The sequence below is a fragment of the Ischnura elegans genome, chromosome 8 (genome assembly GCF_921293095.1).
Source record: "Ischnura elegans chromosome 8, ioIscEleg1.1, whole genome shotgun sequence".
Classification (NCBI taxonomy): Eukaryota; Metazoa; Arthropoda; class Insecta; order Odonata; family Coenagrionidae; genus Ischnura; species Ischnura elegans.
Genome location: NC_060253.1, coordinates 33,738,558 through 33,755,406, shown reverse-complemented (window position 1 = coordinate 33,755,406; position 16,849 = coordinate 33,738,558). Strand labels below are relative to the sequence as shown.

Sequence of the window (16,849 nt, the reverse complement as noted above, 5' to 3'; positions counted from 1 at the left end):
ACGCAACCGAATATGTGGGGCGACGATACTGTTGCTCAGGCAACGGTTGAGGTTGCAGGAAAACGATAGATGAAAAAAAAGAGAAACGAAGGTCGCACCAACTGCCATCACGCACGGAGGGGTTAGCCTTCATGGGCCCCAGCCAAAATGTTACGTAATCGACATCAAGAGAGTTGGTGAAGCACCTGTGGCAATGTTTACGTGCAATGCAACACGTACCCGTGAATTTTAACGTGGAATATACTTCATTCAAGAAGTACAACGCGTTTCGGGCAGTGCCATTACGTAACAATGGCGAAACGGCTTGTGGGGATTGAAAGATATTTTGTGGGGAAAACATTTTTTTAATAATTAATTGTACATATCCAGCGTTTCTACCACGTCAGACCTGACTCCACCAATACTACTTCACAGCCCATGAAAATGAGAAGGGTAAAAAATGAAAGAAATTATATCACAATATAAATTTCCATTTCATACAAATGGACTGGAAGGCAAAACATTTTTATTAATCGTACCCAAACGATCCTTTATTAAAAAATTGAATCCACTTACAAACTGAAAATATCCCGATTAATAACAATCACGGTTAAGAAACTTAAAAAGGGTAGTAGGGCTTCACTTCGCCGTAGAAAAAAAAACTGCCGCAAGCACTAACGCGACCCTAGTTCGGAAACACTATTCGATGTTTTCATTTGATATGCGTAAATGCTTAGAAGCATCACGCACCTTCCCACGGTGCGAAAAAGAAAAGAAGGTTAGCATAGAATTCAGGGACTAAGGAACGGACCTGAGGGAACCAGGGCAAACATTTCTAAAACGACAGGAAGGACACAGAAACCAAGTCCAAGGTAAAACAGAAATTTCAAGGCAAATTTACTTGAACTAGAGTACTGGATCTAATGAGTAGAATTTCTTTTTAAATACTACAGATTTTCAAACAATCGCAATAATTTCGATTACTAAAAAGTGCCAAAAGTATATTTATGGGTAAATGTAATGTAAATTGTCGCACAATATCATATGTCTGCGAATAATGAAAGCAAAACTAAACTGGATATTTTGATTGCGTCAGGCAGCGAGGCCAATTCAGTGCAAAGGAGATTAATAGATAGGCATCAAAGGATTATTAGGGAATTGAAAAGGGGTTAGAAATACAGAGAGTTCAATTTTCTAAGCCAAAAATACAACGAAAAGCTCAAATTTTAATAATCCCTCCCAGATCAAGTACCCTATACAAGCCAACAACGAAATTTTTCATACCAATCTAATATTATGCAGTATCTAGAATGTTAAACACAGTTTTTGAACAAAATTTCAAAAAAAAACTTTTTAAATTTTATAATTGACATTACGGATGACCAAATGAACAACGTATTTCGCTTACGGCAACAAATTACGAAATTTACAACACCCAAATTCAATTCAGTGACTAAATGACTCCTTTCAATTTTTACGTTGTCTTTATTATATCTGCAAAAAGAAGGTTTCTCATGGAAAAAATCAATTTTTAATGGGCCACCAGAAAAAATAATAAACCTTTAACTTAGCCATAATGATTTCTTATAGTATTTACCTCCTGGATACAAACACACAAACAACGCACTTACGAACAACATTAACAGAAGTAAACATAAAGGATATTTTGCGATCGAAGCCTTAAAATTGTTAACCGTAAAAGAGAGTAAAATACACGATAAAAAATTAATCTCCCCATATTTAATCACTAAATTATTGGATTCATGCTCTTACTTACTCTTTTTTATACCTACAACGGTGAAAATAATTTAACCCAATAAAAATTGCTTTTTTTAGCCTCCTCATGTTTAACACAATTCAGGGCCAACGGCGTCCAACATAAAGGAAATTAGATGAATCATTTACGTTTCTATACCCTTACCACGCAAGGCGACCCGCGACCGGATTTCCTGATCAAGGGAAAATCAAACCACCCGAGCACCAATTCAACCTAATTGCCATCACCATATTTTGTAGTCAACCTGCCGACCCTAAATCGCACGCGAGAAGTCGAGAATGCAGCGGCAACACCTCGTAAATCATGCAGCAAGCTAAACACGTACTACCTTGCGGAAAGAAAAAAGCTTGATTGCGACATACCACCCCATAGGGGCACGACCGCCTTGCTCAGAATGCCACATCGCTTTACGTCACGAAATTAAATTACACGGTAATCCCATTTATCCTCCCTCCTCTACGGAAGAATTGGATTCTCCCATTCTTGGCACCGCAGGAAGATCTTGAAGAGGGCAGGGGGTTGACACGCGTCAGCGACCGCGGTAGGTCACAACGCGGTGAGCTCAAGACTCCCCTTGAGCGAAGGGGTGGCATATGTTTACCCTCACAACCCCTTTCCCCCTCCGGGTTCTACCCGCCTGACAGTCAGCCGGCCGCCACCATAACCGCCGCGCTTTAAGATTTTCCCTTACTCCGCGAGTGATACGCCAGTGACCGCATTACCGTCCTAGCTCCCTGCCGGGGTCAAGTTCAGCGGAGCGCGTGCCGATCTTCATACCTTGAGCGGACGATGCATGGAGAGAGGGCTGGTACAGAGTGGAGAGAGGGAAACAGATGTCAGATTGAAGCGATGCTTTGCTTTCACGCGCGTGCGAAGGGAGACGAGACAGCGAAAGAAAGACTTGCTCGCCTATAAGAAGCTATTTCCAATCAAACACATCGAGTTTCAGTCACAGTTAATGAAAAACTCATCCTTCGTCAATGTTTCAGAATTTAACACTTTCACCAAAAGGGATTCTTACTAGGCATCAGTGGCGCAGCGAGGGGGGGGGGGTTTGGGGGATAAAACCCCCCCTAGAGCTCAGAGAAATTTTTACGTTTAATCCATTTTACTTAATTGGATTGATATTAATAATATAATAGTGTAAGTATTAATATAATATCCCTCAGAAAGTCTTAAAACTCACCATTTTGAATCATTTATCTTAAATTCCGCAATTTACTAATCTCGCAACCAACCGCTTATCCTGGAGGGTATTCCATACCCCACACACCCCGGTATTAGTCGCACCAAAACCCCCCGCAGCCTTAATTCCTAGCTGCGCCCCTGCTAGGCATTGCATCGACAATCATTAATATTACTCTAAAAATGAATATATATTGGGCAACGTTATCTGCCTTAAAGTGTCATTGGATTTTTATGATCGTGACCAGTACGAATAAACATTTATACGTAGTATAAAAGAAATAAAGTAGAGAGTACCTATTTCACTAGTTTAATATACGAGTTTCCTTAGTGCCTATACGCTTTCGTCAAACCATGGCAAAATGAGAACTCCATAAACTGAGCTGTGGATTTACAGTGGTAACATTTTATTCAACGCCAAATACAAAACTTTGGCGCAATGTCATCGAGTCACGCCTGGGTACGTTAACCCTGTCTAGGGCATGGGTATTTGAGAAAGATATGCCATCGTAATTAATTGTTAAAATCTCCACCAGAAAAGATCTTACATGGGCTGTTTACGAGGAGAATTTACATAAATTAAACAAATAAAAGTAAAATTCGGCAATTTACTACATATTTATTCCTCGGAAATTCCACTATCATAACTTTTGTTTCCTAGTGACTAATCAGGGATCGGATCCTGAAATAATGATTTGGACATTTGTAGCTGAACTACTTGAGTCGCACATTACGTAATACCTCAAATAATTATCAGGAATGAAGAACTTTTCATTCACCTCAGCTCATTTATTGAGTCAGAAACTACTTGTCGAATTAGTGAGTTAAGTAATGGGAAAAAATTAAAATAGACTCGGTATCCTGACCACCATATTCAATCTTGATGAGATAGGGAGAACTTCAAAAGCCAGATTAAATTCCTTACGGTTTTTTTTGTCGGCCACATTAAAAAAGAGAGGGCGCATCACGCCGACAGTACCAGTTTTACCTCGGGAGCACGAGCAACTCGGACTCTACTCTGTTTTAACTATTGACAATAGATAACCTCGCTCGGCAAACACAATGAACATACATTAGTGATGATATTTAATGATTTTTCCGGGTATTCTTCCGCGTTTATCCATTTTGTAGGACAATATTTCGCCAACGTTCGAGATGGCTTCCTCAGGTCCACTGAATAGTGAATATCACTTCAGTGGACCTGAGGAAGCCAACTGGAACGTTGGCGAAATATTGTTATATATATATAATATTGAAGAATACCCGGAAAAATCACTATATATCATCATAATCTCCGCGGAAGCCTACTTGGAAACATGCATTAGTGAATACGTAAATGGTTTCGACCAAATCCTGAAGAACTTCAAAAAAGGATTGCGAATAAAGAAGTGATGAATGAAACTGAAACATTAAAAAAAAAAATCATAAGCCTTAAAGAAGAAAACGCGAAATGAAATACCAACATTAATTTAATTTTATACGCTATGTCTATCACGACTTCCGGATAAGATCTCGGAACTGATTTTACGGCGATACGAATGGGTTGCGTACGGCCGCAGGTCAGAATCGCATGTGCAAAAGGGGATTCATAGGGCTCGAGCCACGAGCGAAACGATGGCTATAACATTTAACGTGAGGGCGCAGGAGGAAAAGAAAGGTCATTCTGAAAATAAAAAAAATAGGGAAGTTGACGCGGAAGTGAAGAGAACAAAGAAGATTGCAGCGTGGGAGATAGGAATGAAAACGCTCCAGATGTCGAGGCGATAAGAATTGTTTTTGCTTAGCTCTATCTTTCGGCGAAGTGGGGCCGATGAAATTAATTACTTTCGCACTAAAAACCATTACAAAAGGTTGCGCAATTCTTGAGGCCGAATCATTAACAAAGCAACATAGTTTTAACTTAGAAACCATGAACAAGACATGGTGAGGAGGCAGTAAGAGACCATATGCATTGCATGCGTAACTCCATACGACCATGGACTGATTTTCAGCCAGTTTTGATTGAAACGTAGACGCACTTACGGTGAATCGGATAAAACATAGATATAAAGGAGTGGATTGTTGATTTTTACATTTGTAGCTGAACTACTTGCGTCGCAAATTACGTGATACCAAAAATAATTGTCAAGAATAAAGAAATTTTTATTAATCTCAACTCATTTATTGGGGCAGAAATTACCTGTAGAATTAAGCAGTAGTTATGGAGTGTGAATTAATTACTTTCGCACTCAAAAACCTTCACAAGAGGTTGAGCAATTCTAGGGGACGAATCTTTAAGAAAGCAACATAGTTTTAACTTTCTAGGACATGAAAAAACATCCTAAGAAGGCAATGGTGTAGGCGTCACTCATTGCACGAAAAGGAAGAAATTCGACAAACAACTTACAGCAGAAGTATAATTCTCACAAAAAATAATGACATGACGTAAACAAAAATTTTCTTCGCCATAAAAAACAATGGTACTATATAAAGGAAAAATAAATTCATTTATAAGTTGGAATTCATCAAGAAAACAGCAGTAAATGTTTCGCACAATACTACGGGTGAGCGTGATGGCATAGAGCTTAACGAGTACTTAGGTGTTAACCGAAGGTGCCGGGTTCAAGACAATAGTGTAGGCGTTACTCATGGCATGACAAGGAAGATCTTCGACGAATAACTTAATAGCAGAAATCTAATTCTAACAAAAACAAAACTATGGCATGACGCAAAGAAACGCTTTCTTCGGTATAAAAAATAATGCCTCAATATAGAGGGAAAAAAACCTGACAAGATGAAATTTACAAACTTATAACCGACAATTCGACTCTCGGCTATTATATTCTGAAACGGATATATTCTTCAATTATAGGCATAGGGTATTAAAAAAATGATTATGCAAACGCAACACAAAACTAGCCAAAAAGTGTGAGACAAAATTATTTCCAAGATCAATCCTAACAATAAAAAAAAACAAGGATCCTCAAAACAGCCTTTAAATGAGTATTCACACACCGCATGAATGAGCAGTCACACACTGCGCATTTAAATGGGGTTTTCCAAAAGTCGCCACTCGCGTCGTTAACGGACAAATTGATCCGAGTTTGACGGAGAAATAAGGTATAATTAAGGACGTCAACCGAAATTTACATTCATGATGATGTTATTTATCAAATTCATAATTCTTCAATGCTTTTCCTCGCAATGACAAACATTATATTGCAAATTATTGGGGAAAAAGTGGATTGCATTGTACTCATCACCGCGCCGCGGACATTTTTGAAATCCGAATAAAATGCGACCGAAGTGGCAACAGAAATCAACCTTCTGTAGGATGGAATTGGGTCTCCTCTATGCAGTCCCCTTGATCAATCCACTTCTCGATCAAACCTGTGTGGTTGAACCAACGCAAACGCGGGACACGAACGAAAAGCCGCCATTGAACGCCAGTTTTTTCCCCCCAAAGTGGCGAAATAAAAAATAGGGAACGGGGATGGTGTAATCTCGCACGGAGGAATAGCGCACCGTGAAGAGAATTTAGCACCCTTCCCCCCGATCCAAAGTGTCAGCAGCGAATCGTCACGGCCGCTTCACACACACACCGGTTCAGGCGCCCACATAATGGGGCGAAAACGCGGAAGTCATCGAGGTGGTAGGCGCAGAAGAAGATCCCCGCGCGGTCACTGAGCCGCGGCGCGCCGGCCTTGACACCGGGGAATTGTGCCTTCTGCTAAACCATGGCGGCGTCGGAGGGCCACTCAAGGATTCTCACTCCAGACAAATCATGTCATCCGGTTGCTACTTAACTCCATGCGCTGAAATGACGGGTCTAGCACGTCATGAACTTCCGATGCCACATCGCGCTATGACGAGTGTAGCTCGTCATTTTCATAATTTTAGCCCTATTTAGAGAAACAATAAAAATGCTGTCTCGGAGTCTTCCGTGACGTTCAGCATTCGTGGATCTCTCATTTTCCGGGGTTTCGCCGCGTTTCGTTGACAGAAGTGACGACAGTTACGCCAGGATTCCACGAGGCGTCTTCTGGTCGAAGTGATGTTTTCGGTGTTTTTGCCGCGTACACATAGCTCTCCTTCCCCGCGGCCGCCGTGTTGTTCAATGTTCAACTAGTTCAACAGTTCAAACACGAGGGAGAGCTATATATACGCGGCAAAAACACCGAAAACATCACTTCGACCAGAAGACGCCTCGTGGAATCCTGACGAAACTGTCGTCACTTCTGACAACGAAACGCGGCGAAAACCCGGAAAATGGAGAGATCCACGAACAATATAAATATTTTGAAAGCAAAAAAATACAGTTACAAACAAAAAAACATCCATAATGCACGTAAAGAACTCATATCTCATGAAACATGATGCATTGTAAGAAATGAAATGATTTTATTCGAGTTGTAATAGCTGTGTTCTCGATGTTTAATAATCAATTTATATTTCACTGTTGATTACTAACCACAAAATATCATTTCATCACCTACCATTCCATTTAAGGAAAAGCACATAAAAAATAAACACAGGATGGGATTGCGATGTTCAGAAAATAAATTGAAATGGAAGGGGTAAATCTGAACTTTTATTATTCTGAGGATTTGACTCGAAGTTTTAAAGGAGTACTTGTTCTGTTGGCCAGACCGGTAGAAGTTTTCAATACAAAGTGAAGGAACGTAGAAAAAATTTTATACATGAAGACGGAAAACCTTGTTTTGCAAAACATTTATGCCTATTTAATCATTTTAGCAACTTAGAAATATATATTTTACATTGTAATGACAAAGGGTTCAAATTATATTTTTATTATATATTATATTATTCATGGACTTGGTAACTATGATTTAATTCTGTTCTGACTCACCTTTATTAAATTTAAGTGTACATATGACGAAAAACCTTGACCTTCTTCCGCCGATTTGGTGTCCGTTATAAATTATCGGCCCCCATATTTTCATCTAACTTGTTCCCCCTCCCATTCCCCTCATACCACTTCCTCTTGTAACTAGAGTCTGTACGCAAAAATTTGTAATTGAAGTTTTGGACATGTAAAAGAAAGCAGCATTCATATTTTCAGGGCTTAAATGACACTAAATAATGTGATTACAATAAAATCCGAAACAATATTTGATTTATGCTTAAAAATATTTCATCAGTATGGAAACTTTCAAACCATTTGTATGTAAATTTTCGGGTTATCTACTGGATCAGATACGACAACCTGGCCCGGTAAAGAATCAGAGAAGAATTCCTGCAACTCGCTCGTCGGGAAAGCTATTACTTATCGCGAAATAGCTGTTTCATTGTCCCGGTGATTTGAGCAATACTGCCTATGAGCGAGTGTAAAAGTGTGGATTTTCAAATGCGTTCTACAGAAAATATACCACGGAAAAGGTGTTTTTGGCCATCAGTCCATGAAGTAGGTACTGTTAGAAGAGTGTATTTTGAAATTTTCTTAAATGTGACATTTATTTCGTATCTCGCAACAACCTCCTTAACCTGTATTCTGTACTTCAGGTCCGCCAACTATAACAACCAGACGGGAGACTGCGTCCTCTTCGAAATGGACCGCACAACCCTCGGCGGAGACATACGAACGTCCTTCAAGAAGGCCAAGGAGCCCGGATCGGAATACATGGAGAACGCTTGCGTCGACGAACCTTCCCGACTGTGCCAGTTCCGATCTCTCCCCGGCGTCCTGCTCAAGACGGCCGACTCAGTACTAAGGTGAGCCACGCAACGCCAGGAGATTTATTCTATCCGAACCAAAATTATCATATTCGAATAGCTGTCGGATCTAAAACAGTTCGTTCAGCCAATGAAAGCAGAATACCGTGGTTTCCTATTATTTTTTATTGACTAAATCGAAACAGTACATATTCACTCCTGGAGTACATATTTCACGCATTTAGATTTTTAAATGGCAATATCTATTATTCTCGATTTAATGAAAAGTTATAATTTTCAAGCGCGCGAAAACGCGACGGCTAAGTATAAATGCTGGGAAAAGCCCGTGTGACGTCTGGCTGATGCAGAGTGAGGCTACTGCGAGGCTATGAACGCCGATACGACGCAGGCTGCTTGCTGCCAAGCATGGCGGTAGAGTAGAGTACCCTGCTAGCAGGTAGCGCTTGGCTTAAATAAGGAATATTAATAGCCTATCAAAGAAGAAAACTTTCCAACCATAGGCAATTTTAATAGGTGATTATTAAGATATGTTTCCCTGAGCTCTGTGCCTCATGCATACATTGGTGATATCAGACGATGTAAAGCTCCTATCCACTCGTATAGAATATAGGTCCCTGTGACGTCACGTGGGGTGGCATCGCATGGGTGCCAATCTGTCCTTTTTCAAATGAGGTTAAAATTGACCATTAACATTCGTCTAAAGTGGGATTTTTAAAACAAAACAATTCGTATATAATGAATACACTAATGGTGGTAACGAATCGCAATCAATGCCTTTCGTTTTCTTTGATGATGGAAACTACCCTATTATTCATGTATGATTCAGGTTTTCCAGGGAAACTTAACAAAAATTCAAGGTTAACTTTAGGGGGCCATTAATTGCGTGAGGTGATTTTGGCGACTTTTTAACCCCTCCCTTCCCCATTCGAGAGATTTGGCTCCACCCCCGCCTCCCTCCAGAACCACAGGGTGTCAAAGTTGACCATTTCGATTTTGGCCGCATGCGCAGAAGCCGAAAAAGGTTCCGTTTACATCTACTCTGCACGATCACACAACAAGTATGCATGACCATCACACACCGCAACCCAATACGATGACCCCTCTTCTGACTAGTACCTAACCTCGCTAACCGAGTGACCTATTGGGTTCACACCGTTTGGAGCTGCTTACACTCAACCCCATTAGCCTAGCGACGGCTCCGTTCCATTCGACTGGCCATGCCTTGCCGTCTCCGGACCCGCGAAGAGAAGTGACTAACGAGTTCACCACGATTATGATAGAAGAATCTCGACCAGCCTTAAAAAATCAACTATATGCATGTTAATTAATTCCCCGTACCATTGAATAGATTATTTGATTGAGTAGGAAGCTACACGAGATGTATGTCCGCTAGAGGAGAGATCACAAACTCCTCTTCAAGGCTAATGATATGGCGTGGTGTTTTGCTACAATCATTAAGTCGCTCCACCTAGATAGCACAAAAAGATTCGCCGCTCGATCCCAACTTACGGATTCAAACGACACACATACGCGCTGGTATCATTACCAACTGGAAAACATCCATCCCCACCATTGGGCGACAGTATGATTGCGAGAAAGGGCGTCGTTTCCACCGGCAATTAGAAAGGGGGAAACGAAGACTTAAAATGCCGAACCAGTACACATCCGACTCCAAGACTAGTTAACGTAACGAGCACACAGCAACCTCTGATTCGAAATCACACGCAAGAATTTTAGCAAATAATTTCCCCGGCCTAGAAATTATACGCCAATACATTTTCATTTTGATTCTCACGATCATGGAAAGTCGTAGATGGATTCTTTGCTGCCTAGAGCAGGGGTCAGCAAACTACGGCTCGCGAGCCGCATGCGGCTTTTTCGATGTCAAATTGAGGCCTTCCAGTAAAATCCGCGACAAAATAATAATTCTATTATTTTATTATCAAAGCTGAAAAAATGCCAACAGAATAAAAACCATGAATGTGGGAAGAGGGAGGATAAAGCGTCCGCACAATTAAATATGTACTTTGCCGGTAGTCAAATTAAACCACTCTCGAAATGTAGCTGCGCAGCTGGTTGCATAACTTACGGCTCTTCCGTCTCAAAAGGTCGCCGACCCCTGGCCCAGAAATAGAACTATGACGGGCGCTCCAGTAACACTTATTGCTAGCGGGCTCAGGTGTGTGGCGGCCTTTATGCCCCACGCTTTTAGTCTATTTTTAATATATTTTTATTTTCCTGAAATCGACGCAATCGGAATCGACTTAAGGCGATCGATTCTCTATTCCGATTCCGTGCCCAAGAATCGATAGGATTGAGAATCGACATTTGGAATAAACTCATCCCTAGTAATAACTCTCTAGCACTACCCATTCTTCGTCTAAAGTCAACATCAGGAGGACAGGCGAAACTGTCGCAGAAACCTACACCTACACGGCCACAACTCTGAAGCCTGCGTTGTCAAGATGATAAGAGCAATATAATTCGATTTATTTATAGACATTGTAATAGAAAAGGGGGCATCCATTAATTACGTGAGGCATTTAGGGGGGGGAGGTCGAGCCGGTTCTCACTCAATTTCACGCGGGGGAGATTGGGGGTCCTGGTAAGTACCACACAATTTTTTTCCGCAAGAAACAGTGTAAAATGTGATACCAGACCACGATCTTAAATTGGCAGTAGTCTTAACTAATCCTAAATAAAAGTAGTTAAACGAATTGTTTTTCATAAATCCAACGCAATGAAGTATACATTAACCTAATTACACTGAAAATTCGCATTTTGAACAATCTCACGTGAGATTAGAGAGAGGGGGTCGTTCCAAATCTCACGATATCTCACTAAGGGGGGATCCAAAAATCGCCCAAATTTCCTCACGTAATTAATAGACGCCCCCAGAGTGGTCACGTAAGCCATTGCCATTAATGCTAATCTTCTTATTCATTTCCTCAGGGACGTGGGGAGCCCGGACGAGTGCCGTGAGCTGTGCCTTTCCTCCGTGTCTTCGGGGGCGACGGCGCCCTTCCGCTGCCGCTCCTACGACTGGGGCTCAGCGGGCGAGAAGGTCTGCCGACTGTCGCACCTGAGCGCGGCCACCGCCACCCACTTCCCCTCGGCCTACATCCCGGTGCCGGAGGCGAGCACGTGGGAGCTCTCGGCTTGCTACAACGTGAGCGTGGAGTGCGGCGCCCGGGGGATGGTGGCCCGCGTGATGACGGACCGACTCTTCGGCGGCAAGATCTACGCCCGCGGCAACCCCAAGTCCTGCGCCGCCGACGTGACTGCCGTGATGCGCTTCGCCCTCGAGCTGCCCTACGACGACGTGGAGTGCGGGGTGCGGCGGGGAGAGGTGCGGATGTCCGAGGGGAAGGGCGTGTCGAGGGACGGCAGGGTGGCGATGAGCAAGGCGCCGGCGCCCAGGAGGAGGATCGGAAGGTCGACGGGAGAAGGGGGCGTGGTGGGAAAGTAAGTAGCTAACACTTGCATTGGTGACGCATTCTCGTCAAAATCAGTGGCGGATTCAGCGGGAGGGTTACAGGAGTCATGCCCCCCTCAAATTTTATCAAATATTTTAAATTGTTATTAGTGCTAGTTTTTGAGTACTAAAATGTCTAAAATCGTTCAATATCATCTGTTTTTAAGAATAAAAATGAAATGTTAGGCTCCCAAATTCATAAAATATGGGCATTCATTTACACAAGAGAACTCTCTCCCTGAGGGTTTTCCATTCTCCCCAGACCCAGGTTATGACCCCCCAACAAATTTGATGCTGAATCTGCCCCTGGTCTTTATAATCGAGAAAAGAAATTTCCAAGGAAATTAATTGTTAAATTCCCTGAAATTTCCAATTTTCAGATTCAAAAATGTATTAAAATGTACTCAGTATGCATATATCTTTGTTATTTCCTTCTTAATGGCTGGTGTCCAAACAACTCCTTCCACATGCCTATTGAGACGGCTTGGGGGTAGTACGAAAATGTAGACGTTAATAACATGCCTTCACCACATTGACCCTCTCCTCTTCTCTTCACAGGTACACCACCGACATCGTCATCCAACACCACGACTTTATCGTCACGTCTGCTGACTTGGGTCTGTCAGTGACCTGCCAGTACGATCTGACCAACAAGACCGTCTCGAACGAGGTGGACCTGAGAGTGCGGGGAGGCGTTATCGACCCCAACGACCCTCACGTGCCTGTGCTCACCGAGGAGGTGGTGGTCAGCTCACCCGACGTGGCCATGCGAATTGTGAAGCGCGGGGAGGAGGAGTGGAGCACGGGCGAGAACGAGGTTGGCACAGCAGCGGCTGCCAAGGTGGGCGACCCACTGTCACTCCGATTCGAGATCCCAGAGGACTCGCCCTTCGAGATCTTCGTGCAACACCTCGTGGCCATGGACGGTGGGGACAGCGCACAGATTGTGCTCATCGACGAGATGGGATGCCCCACCGACCAGTTCATCATGGGTGCCCTGCGCAAGTCAGCCAACTCACCCAAGGTGCGTCTACACTCTCGTCCCATTCAACACAACTTGTCTCATTACGAACAGAGCAACTGATTATAAGTAAACCACAGAGTAAGCAGGACTCCATCCATTGAGTAGCTGGTGACAATGATGTTTTTGGGGTGTCCTTGAAGGCCAAAATATGAAATTCAAGCATGATTCCACAGAATTTCAAGACTCATGCATTACAAATATTTTTCAGGGATGGGGAGGGGGACTTTCAGTTGGAAGTGGTACGTTCAAGATTGTGCCTCACAAGCATTTCCTGGGAAGGGATTTTAACCCTTAGAACCTCCCTCACTAGTCAAAGCCTTATGTTGATTATGGATTTCCCTAGCTTTTGAATAAAGCATACTGTTATTCTGCATTTATTACTCACTCAATGATTGAACCTGAAGTTTAGCTCGGGTTGTTGAGGGTAGAGCTCACTATATATTAAGTCACAGGTATATGAAGTCCACATAATCAATGTATGCATGTAGTAGTAAGTCAGTTACTTCCCCCTTGCCACCAAGCTCAGTAAGCATTTATGTACATGGGTGTTCAAAAGCTTAACAAAGACTTTAATCTAAGGAACCTTTGTTTTTTGACCAATGACCAAAATATGCTTAAATTTTATGACACTGCAAAAATCAAATTCAATTTTGAATATAAAAATCATTTCTCTTCACCGACTAGTTCAGATTAAAAATGTAAAAAATCTCATATGGATATTTAAAAAATAGATTCTTAACAAATTTTTCCAAAATGACACACTACAGAAAATTGCCCTCAGCACTTCTTGCTATTCCCCCGTGGAACAAGGATGGCAGTAAGATTGATATTAGTGGCAGCAAGGAGGTTGAGAGATAGGCGATAAGTTGACCAATAGATGAGATGCATTTCTTAATTAAATTTTATTCCTTTTTTTTTTTAATAGGTTCTCATTGCAGACTTCGATGCATTCAAGTTCCCAACGTCGGAGGTGGTGCAATTCCGGGCATTGGTCACACCTTGCATGCCATCGTGTGAGCCGGTGAGATGCAGCCGATTGGCTGAATCAGAAACCGTGGGACAATCAGAAGATGAACTTAGGAATGGACCATTCATTGAATCTTACGGAAAGAGGAGGAGGAGGAGGAGAGAGGTGGAGGACGACGATGACAAGGGAGTCGACGTTGAAAGCGCAGAGAAGTATGCAGTCGAGGAAGCACAATTGGCCTTCCAGAACGTGTTCGAGGAGGAAGTTGAGGAGGCTATGCAGGATGGGCTGACGGAGGCTTTCCACCTGGCTGTACATTCGCTCTTTGGCAAGAGGAGGAGGAGATCGACTGACAAGGAGACGACTGCCATTGAACCCGAAATACATCAGGAGAAGAACCTTTTGTTGGTTCAGTCAATTAGGATATCGGATCGCTTTGGACCAGAGAGGAGGGAGAGCGTGGAAGATGGACAAGATGACCTTGCGGCAAGCTGCATGGACACCAAAGGCTTGGCTTTTGGATCGGCAGCGTTCCTTCTGGCTCAGGTCGCGCTCATGGTAGCATGGGTGTTCCTGAGGAGGGGTCGGGGTGGGAAGAAGGACGAAGAAAAGATGTCTCCAGTGCAAATGGCACCCCCACGAGAGGTTCTTTACCACAATGAGGCGCCTTGGGTTGGGAAGAGGCAACGCTTTTGAGGTGCTCAACTTTCTTAAATGAGTCCCATTGCCTTAAATCGTGGAAGAACTTTTGATTTCCTCCCGCAAAGTGAACCTCCAGGAAGGCCATGGAAGTGGTACTCATCAGCTTGAAAGCCCAAACCGGACAATTCTAGGCATGTTCATGCCAAATGCGATGAGATACTCTTTCAGGTAACAAAATGAAATGCCTTCCGAGGTAAACATGGTGCTGATGCGTAGAGAAAATATGTATGGATCGGTATGGTTAAGTCTCTTGTGAATCGTTAACAATTCTTCGCCAAATGATGGCATTGAGGGTGCAAAAACAGTGACAATGAATGTTTTTATATGCTTACAGTGCTTTGCAAGCCATTGAAACTCGAGTTGTGCAGCAAATTTCATGCACAATTATTCATTCATATTTATGTTTGTCAGGTGCAATGTTTTTATACTAATTCCCATTCATCAGTGTATCACGGCTGAGATAGAATGTGTCACCTATAAATGAGCGAGAGAAATGCAGCAATGCTGAATTGCAATTTAAAATAGGCATCGAGCAGAAATCAAACACTTGGTGACTACAAAGGGAGGGTGAACACTGAATAGATTCATGGCTACCATATTAAATCTAGATAATTTGGAGTAGTGAGATAAAAATACATCAACATTTTTTGATTTTGGAAAGATTTATATGGAATGGAAAAACTACTCCTGATGATGCCATTATTATTTTCAATAAAATATTTTAATGCCTGATGAGCCATGATGGAGGATAAGACAGTGCTTAACTTCAATGTGACTGCAACAGCAAATATGTTTTTAATGATATGATAAGAATAATGTAATGAACAAACAGCAATAGTATACCGAATAGAAACCATCGTAATACTGGAGGGTTGGATGAACTGTATACATACAGGTATCTAAATGAAATACCGATTATGGCATAAATGTGAATTTCCCATGTTAGAATTTGCACTGGATGAATGGCAACAGCAATCACACCGCCAATCTGGTGAGATATTTAGATAGATCAAAAACTTGTACTTAGAAACTAAGGACAAATTTCAAGAATGTAAATAACTTTTTTCTCACCTGATCAGCTGTCTTTCAACAAAAATCTAGATTTGTAAACTCAAGCATGGTTTGACATTCTTTAAGCATTGACAACATTAGCCAGTTGCGATGACTTAGGAGAAAAATAACATATTCACATTTATGACATAATTTATATATCCTATGCTTGTCCTCTCCTCCATTACGACAAGGTTGGTGAGGAAATAAGGTTGCTGTGTATTTAACAGATTTTAATAATAAATTATGTTAAATCAAAATAAAGTAAGCTTTATAAATATGTGATATTTTTATTTATAATTGGTTAAAGTCTACCGGAAAGCTAAACCCATGAATGTAATTAATACGAACACATGTGCATTGATAAAGGTAGTTCTGATTAAGCATTTTAAAGAATGGAGCTTGTAATGCCCAATTGTTATCTCAAAAAAAAAAAATTTCTTATGAATCATCTCTTTTTAAAAGCTCATTTCATTATCACCACCAGAGAATAATTTAGCGAGTCTATGATCATTTTTGGTTTTGAATCATGAATTTTTTTAAAATAATCAAATATTAATTTAAGTTTTCTTTATTAAGCTTAGAGAAATTAGAACACCTAAATCTTCTTTGTAGCTTCTCTTTAAACTGATAAAATTAGATATGAAACACAAACAATTTAATGACTTCACAGTAAAAAATATTTCAGTATTTTCACATATTTTGAGCCTGACTACATCTTATGTAACATAACAAACACAAAATCACTGTAAAATTCATTGGTGCATTCTTTATGGAATGCTCCTTAAAATGTTGAGCTTCATTAGATTGAGAAGGGAAGCATAAGCACTGCGACAAAATAGGGTGAAATGATAGAAAAACTATTAATCTGTCAATAATAGAAAACTTGCCTATTGTATCATAAAAAAAGGAGTGATGATCATTAAATTCACTAATTCTGACTAACTGCATACACAATCATCTCATATTATCTCCAGGAGAATCTTAATATTTTGAAAAAAGAAGTTACTTCTTTAA

The 16,849-nt window shown here is 41.4% G+C and overlaps 2 protein-coding genes across 3 annotated transcripts in view; one reads left to right on the top strand and one right to left on the bottom strand.

The window, feature by feature from the left end:
- LOC124164362 overlaps positions 1-16,112 on the top strand; it is a 131,026-nt gene extending 114,914 nt beyond the window's left edge. The window contains exons 4-7 of the mRNA XM_046541653.1: positions 8,444-8,653; positions 11,567-12,079; positions 12,648-13,113; positions 14,039-16,112. Coding sequence (XP_046397609.1) covers positions 8,444-8,653; positions 11,567-12,079; positions 12,648-13,113; positions 14,039-14,776 — 1,927 coding nt within the window. The 3' untranslated portion in view covers positions 14,777-16,112. The remainder of the gene's footprint in view (positions 1-8,443; positions 8,654-11,566; positions 12,080-12,647; positions 13,114-14,038) is intronic.
- Positions 1-16,849, bottom strand: part of LOC124164363 (autophagy-related protein 16-1) — a 427,221-nt gene that overhangs the window by 392,937 nt on the left and 17,435 nt on the right. The gene's annotated exons all lie outside the window — the stretch shown is intronic.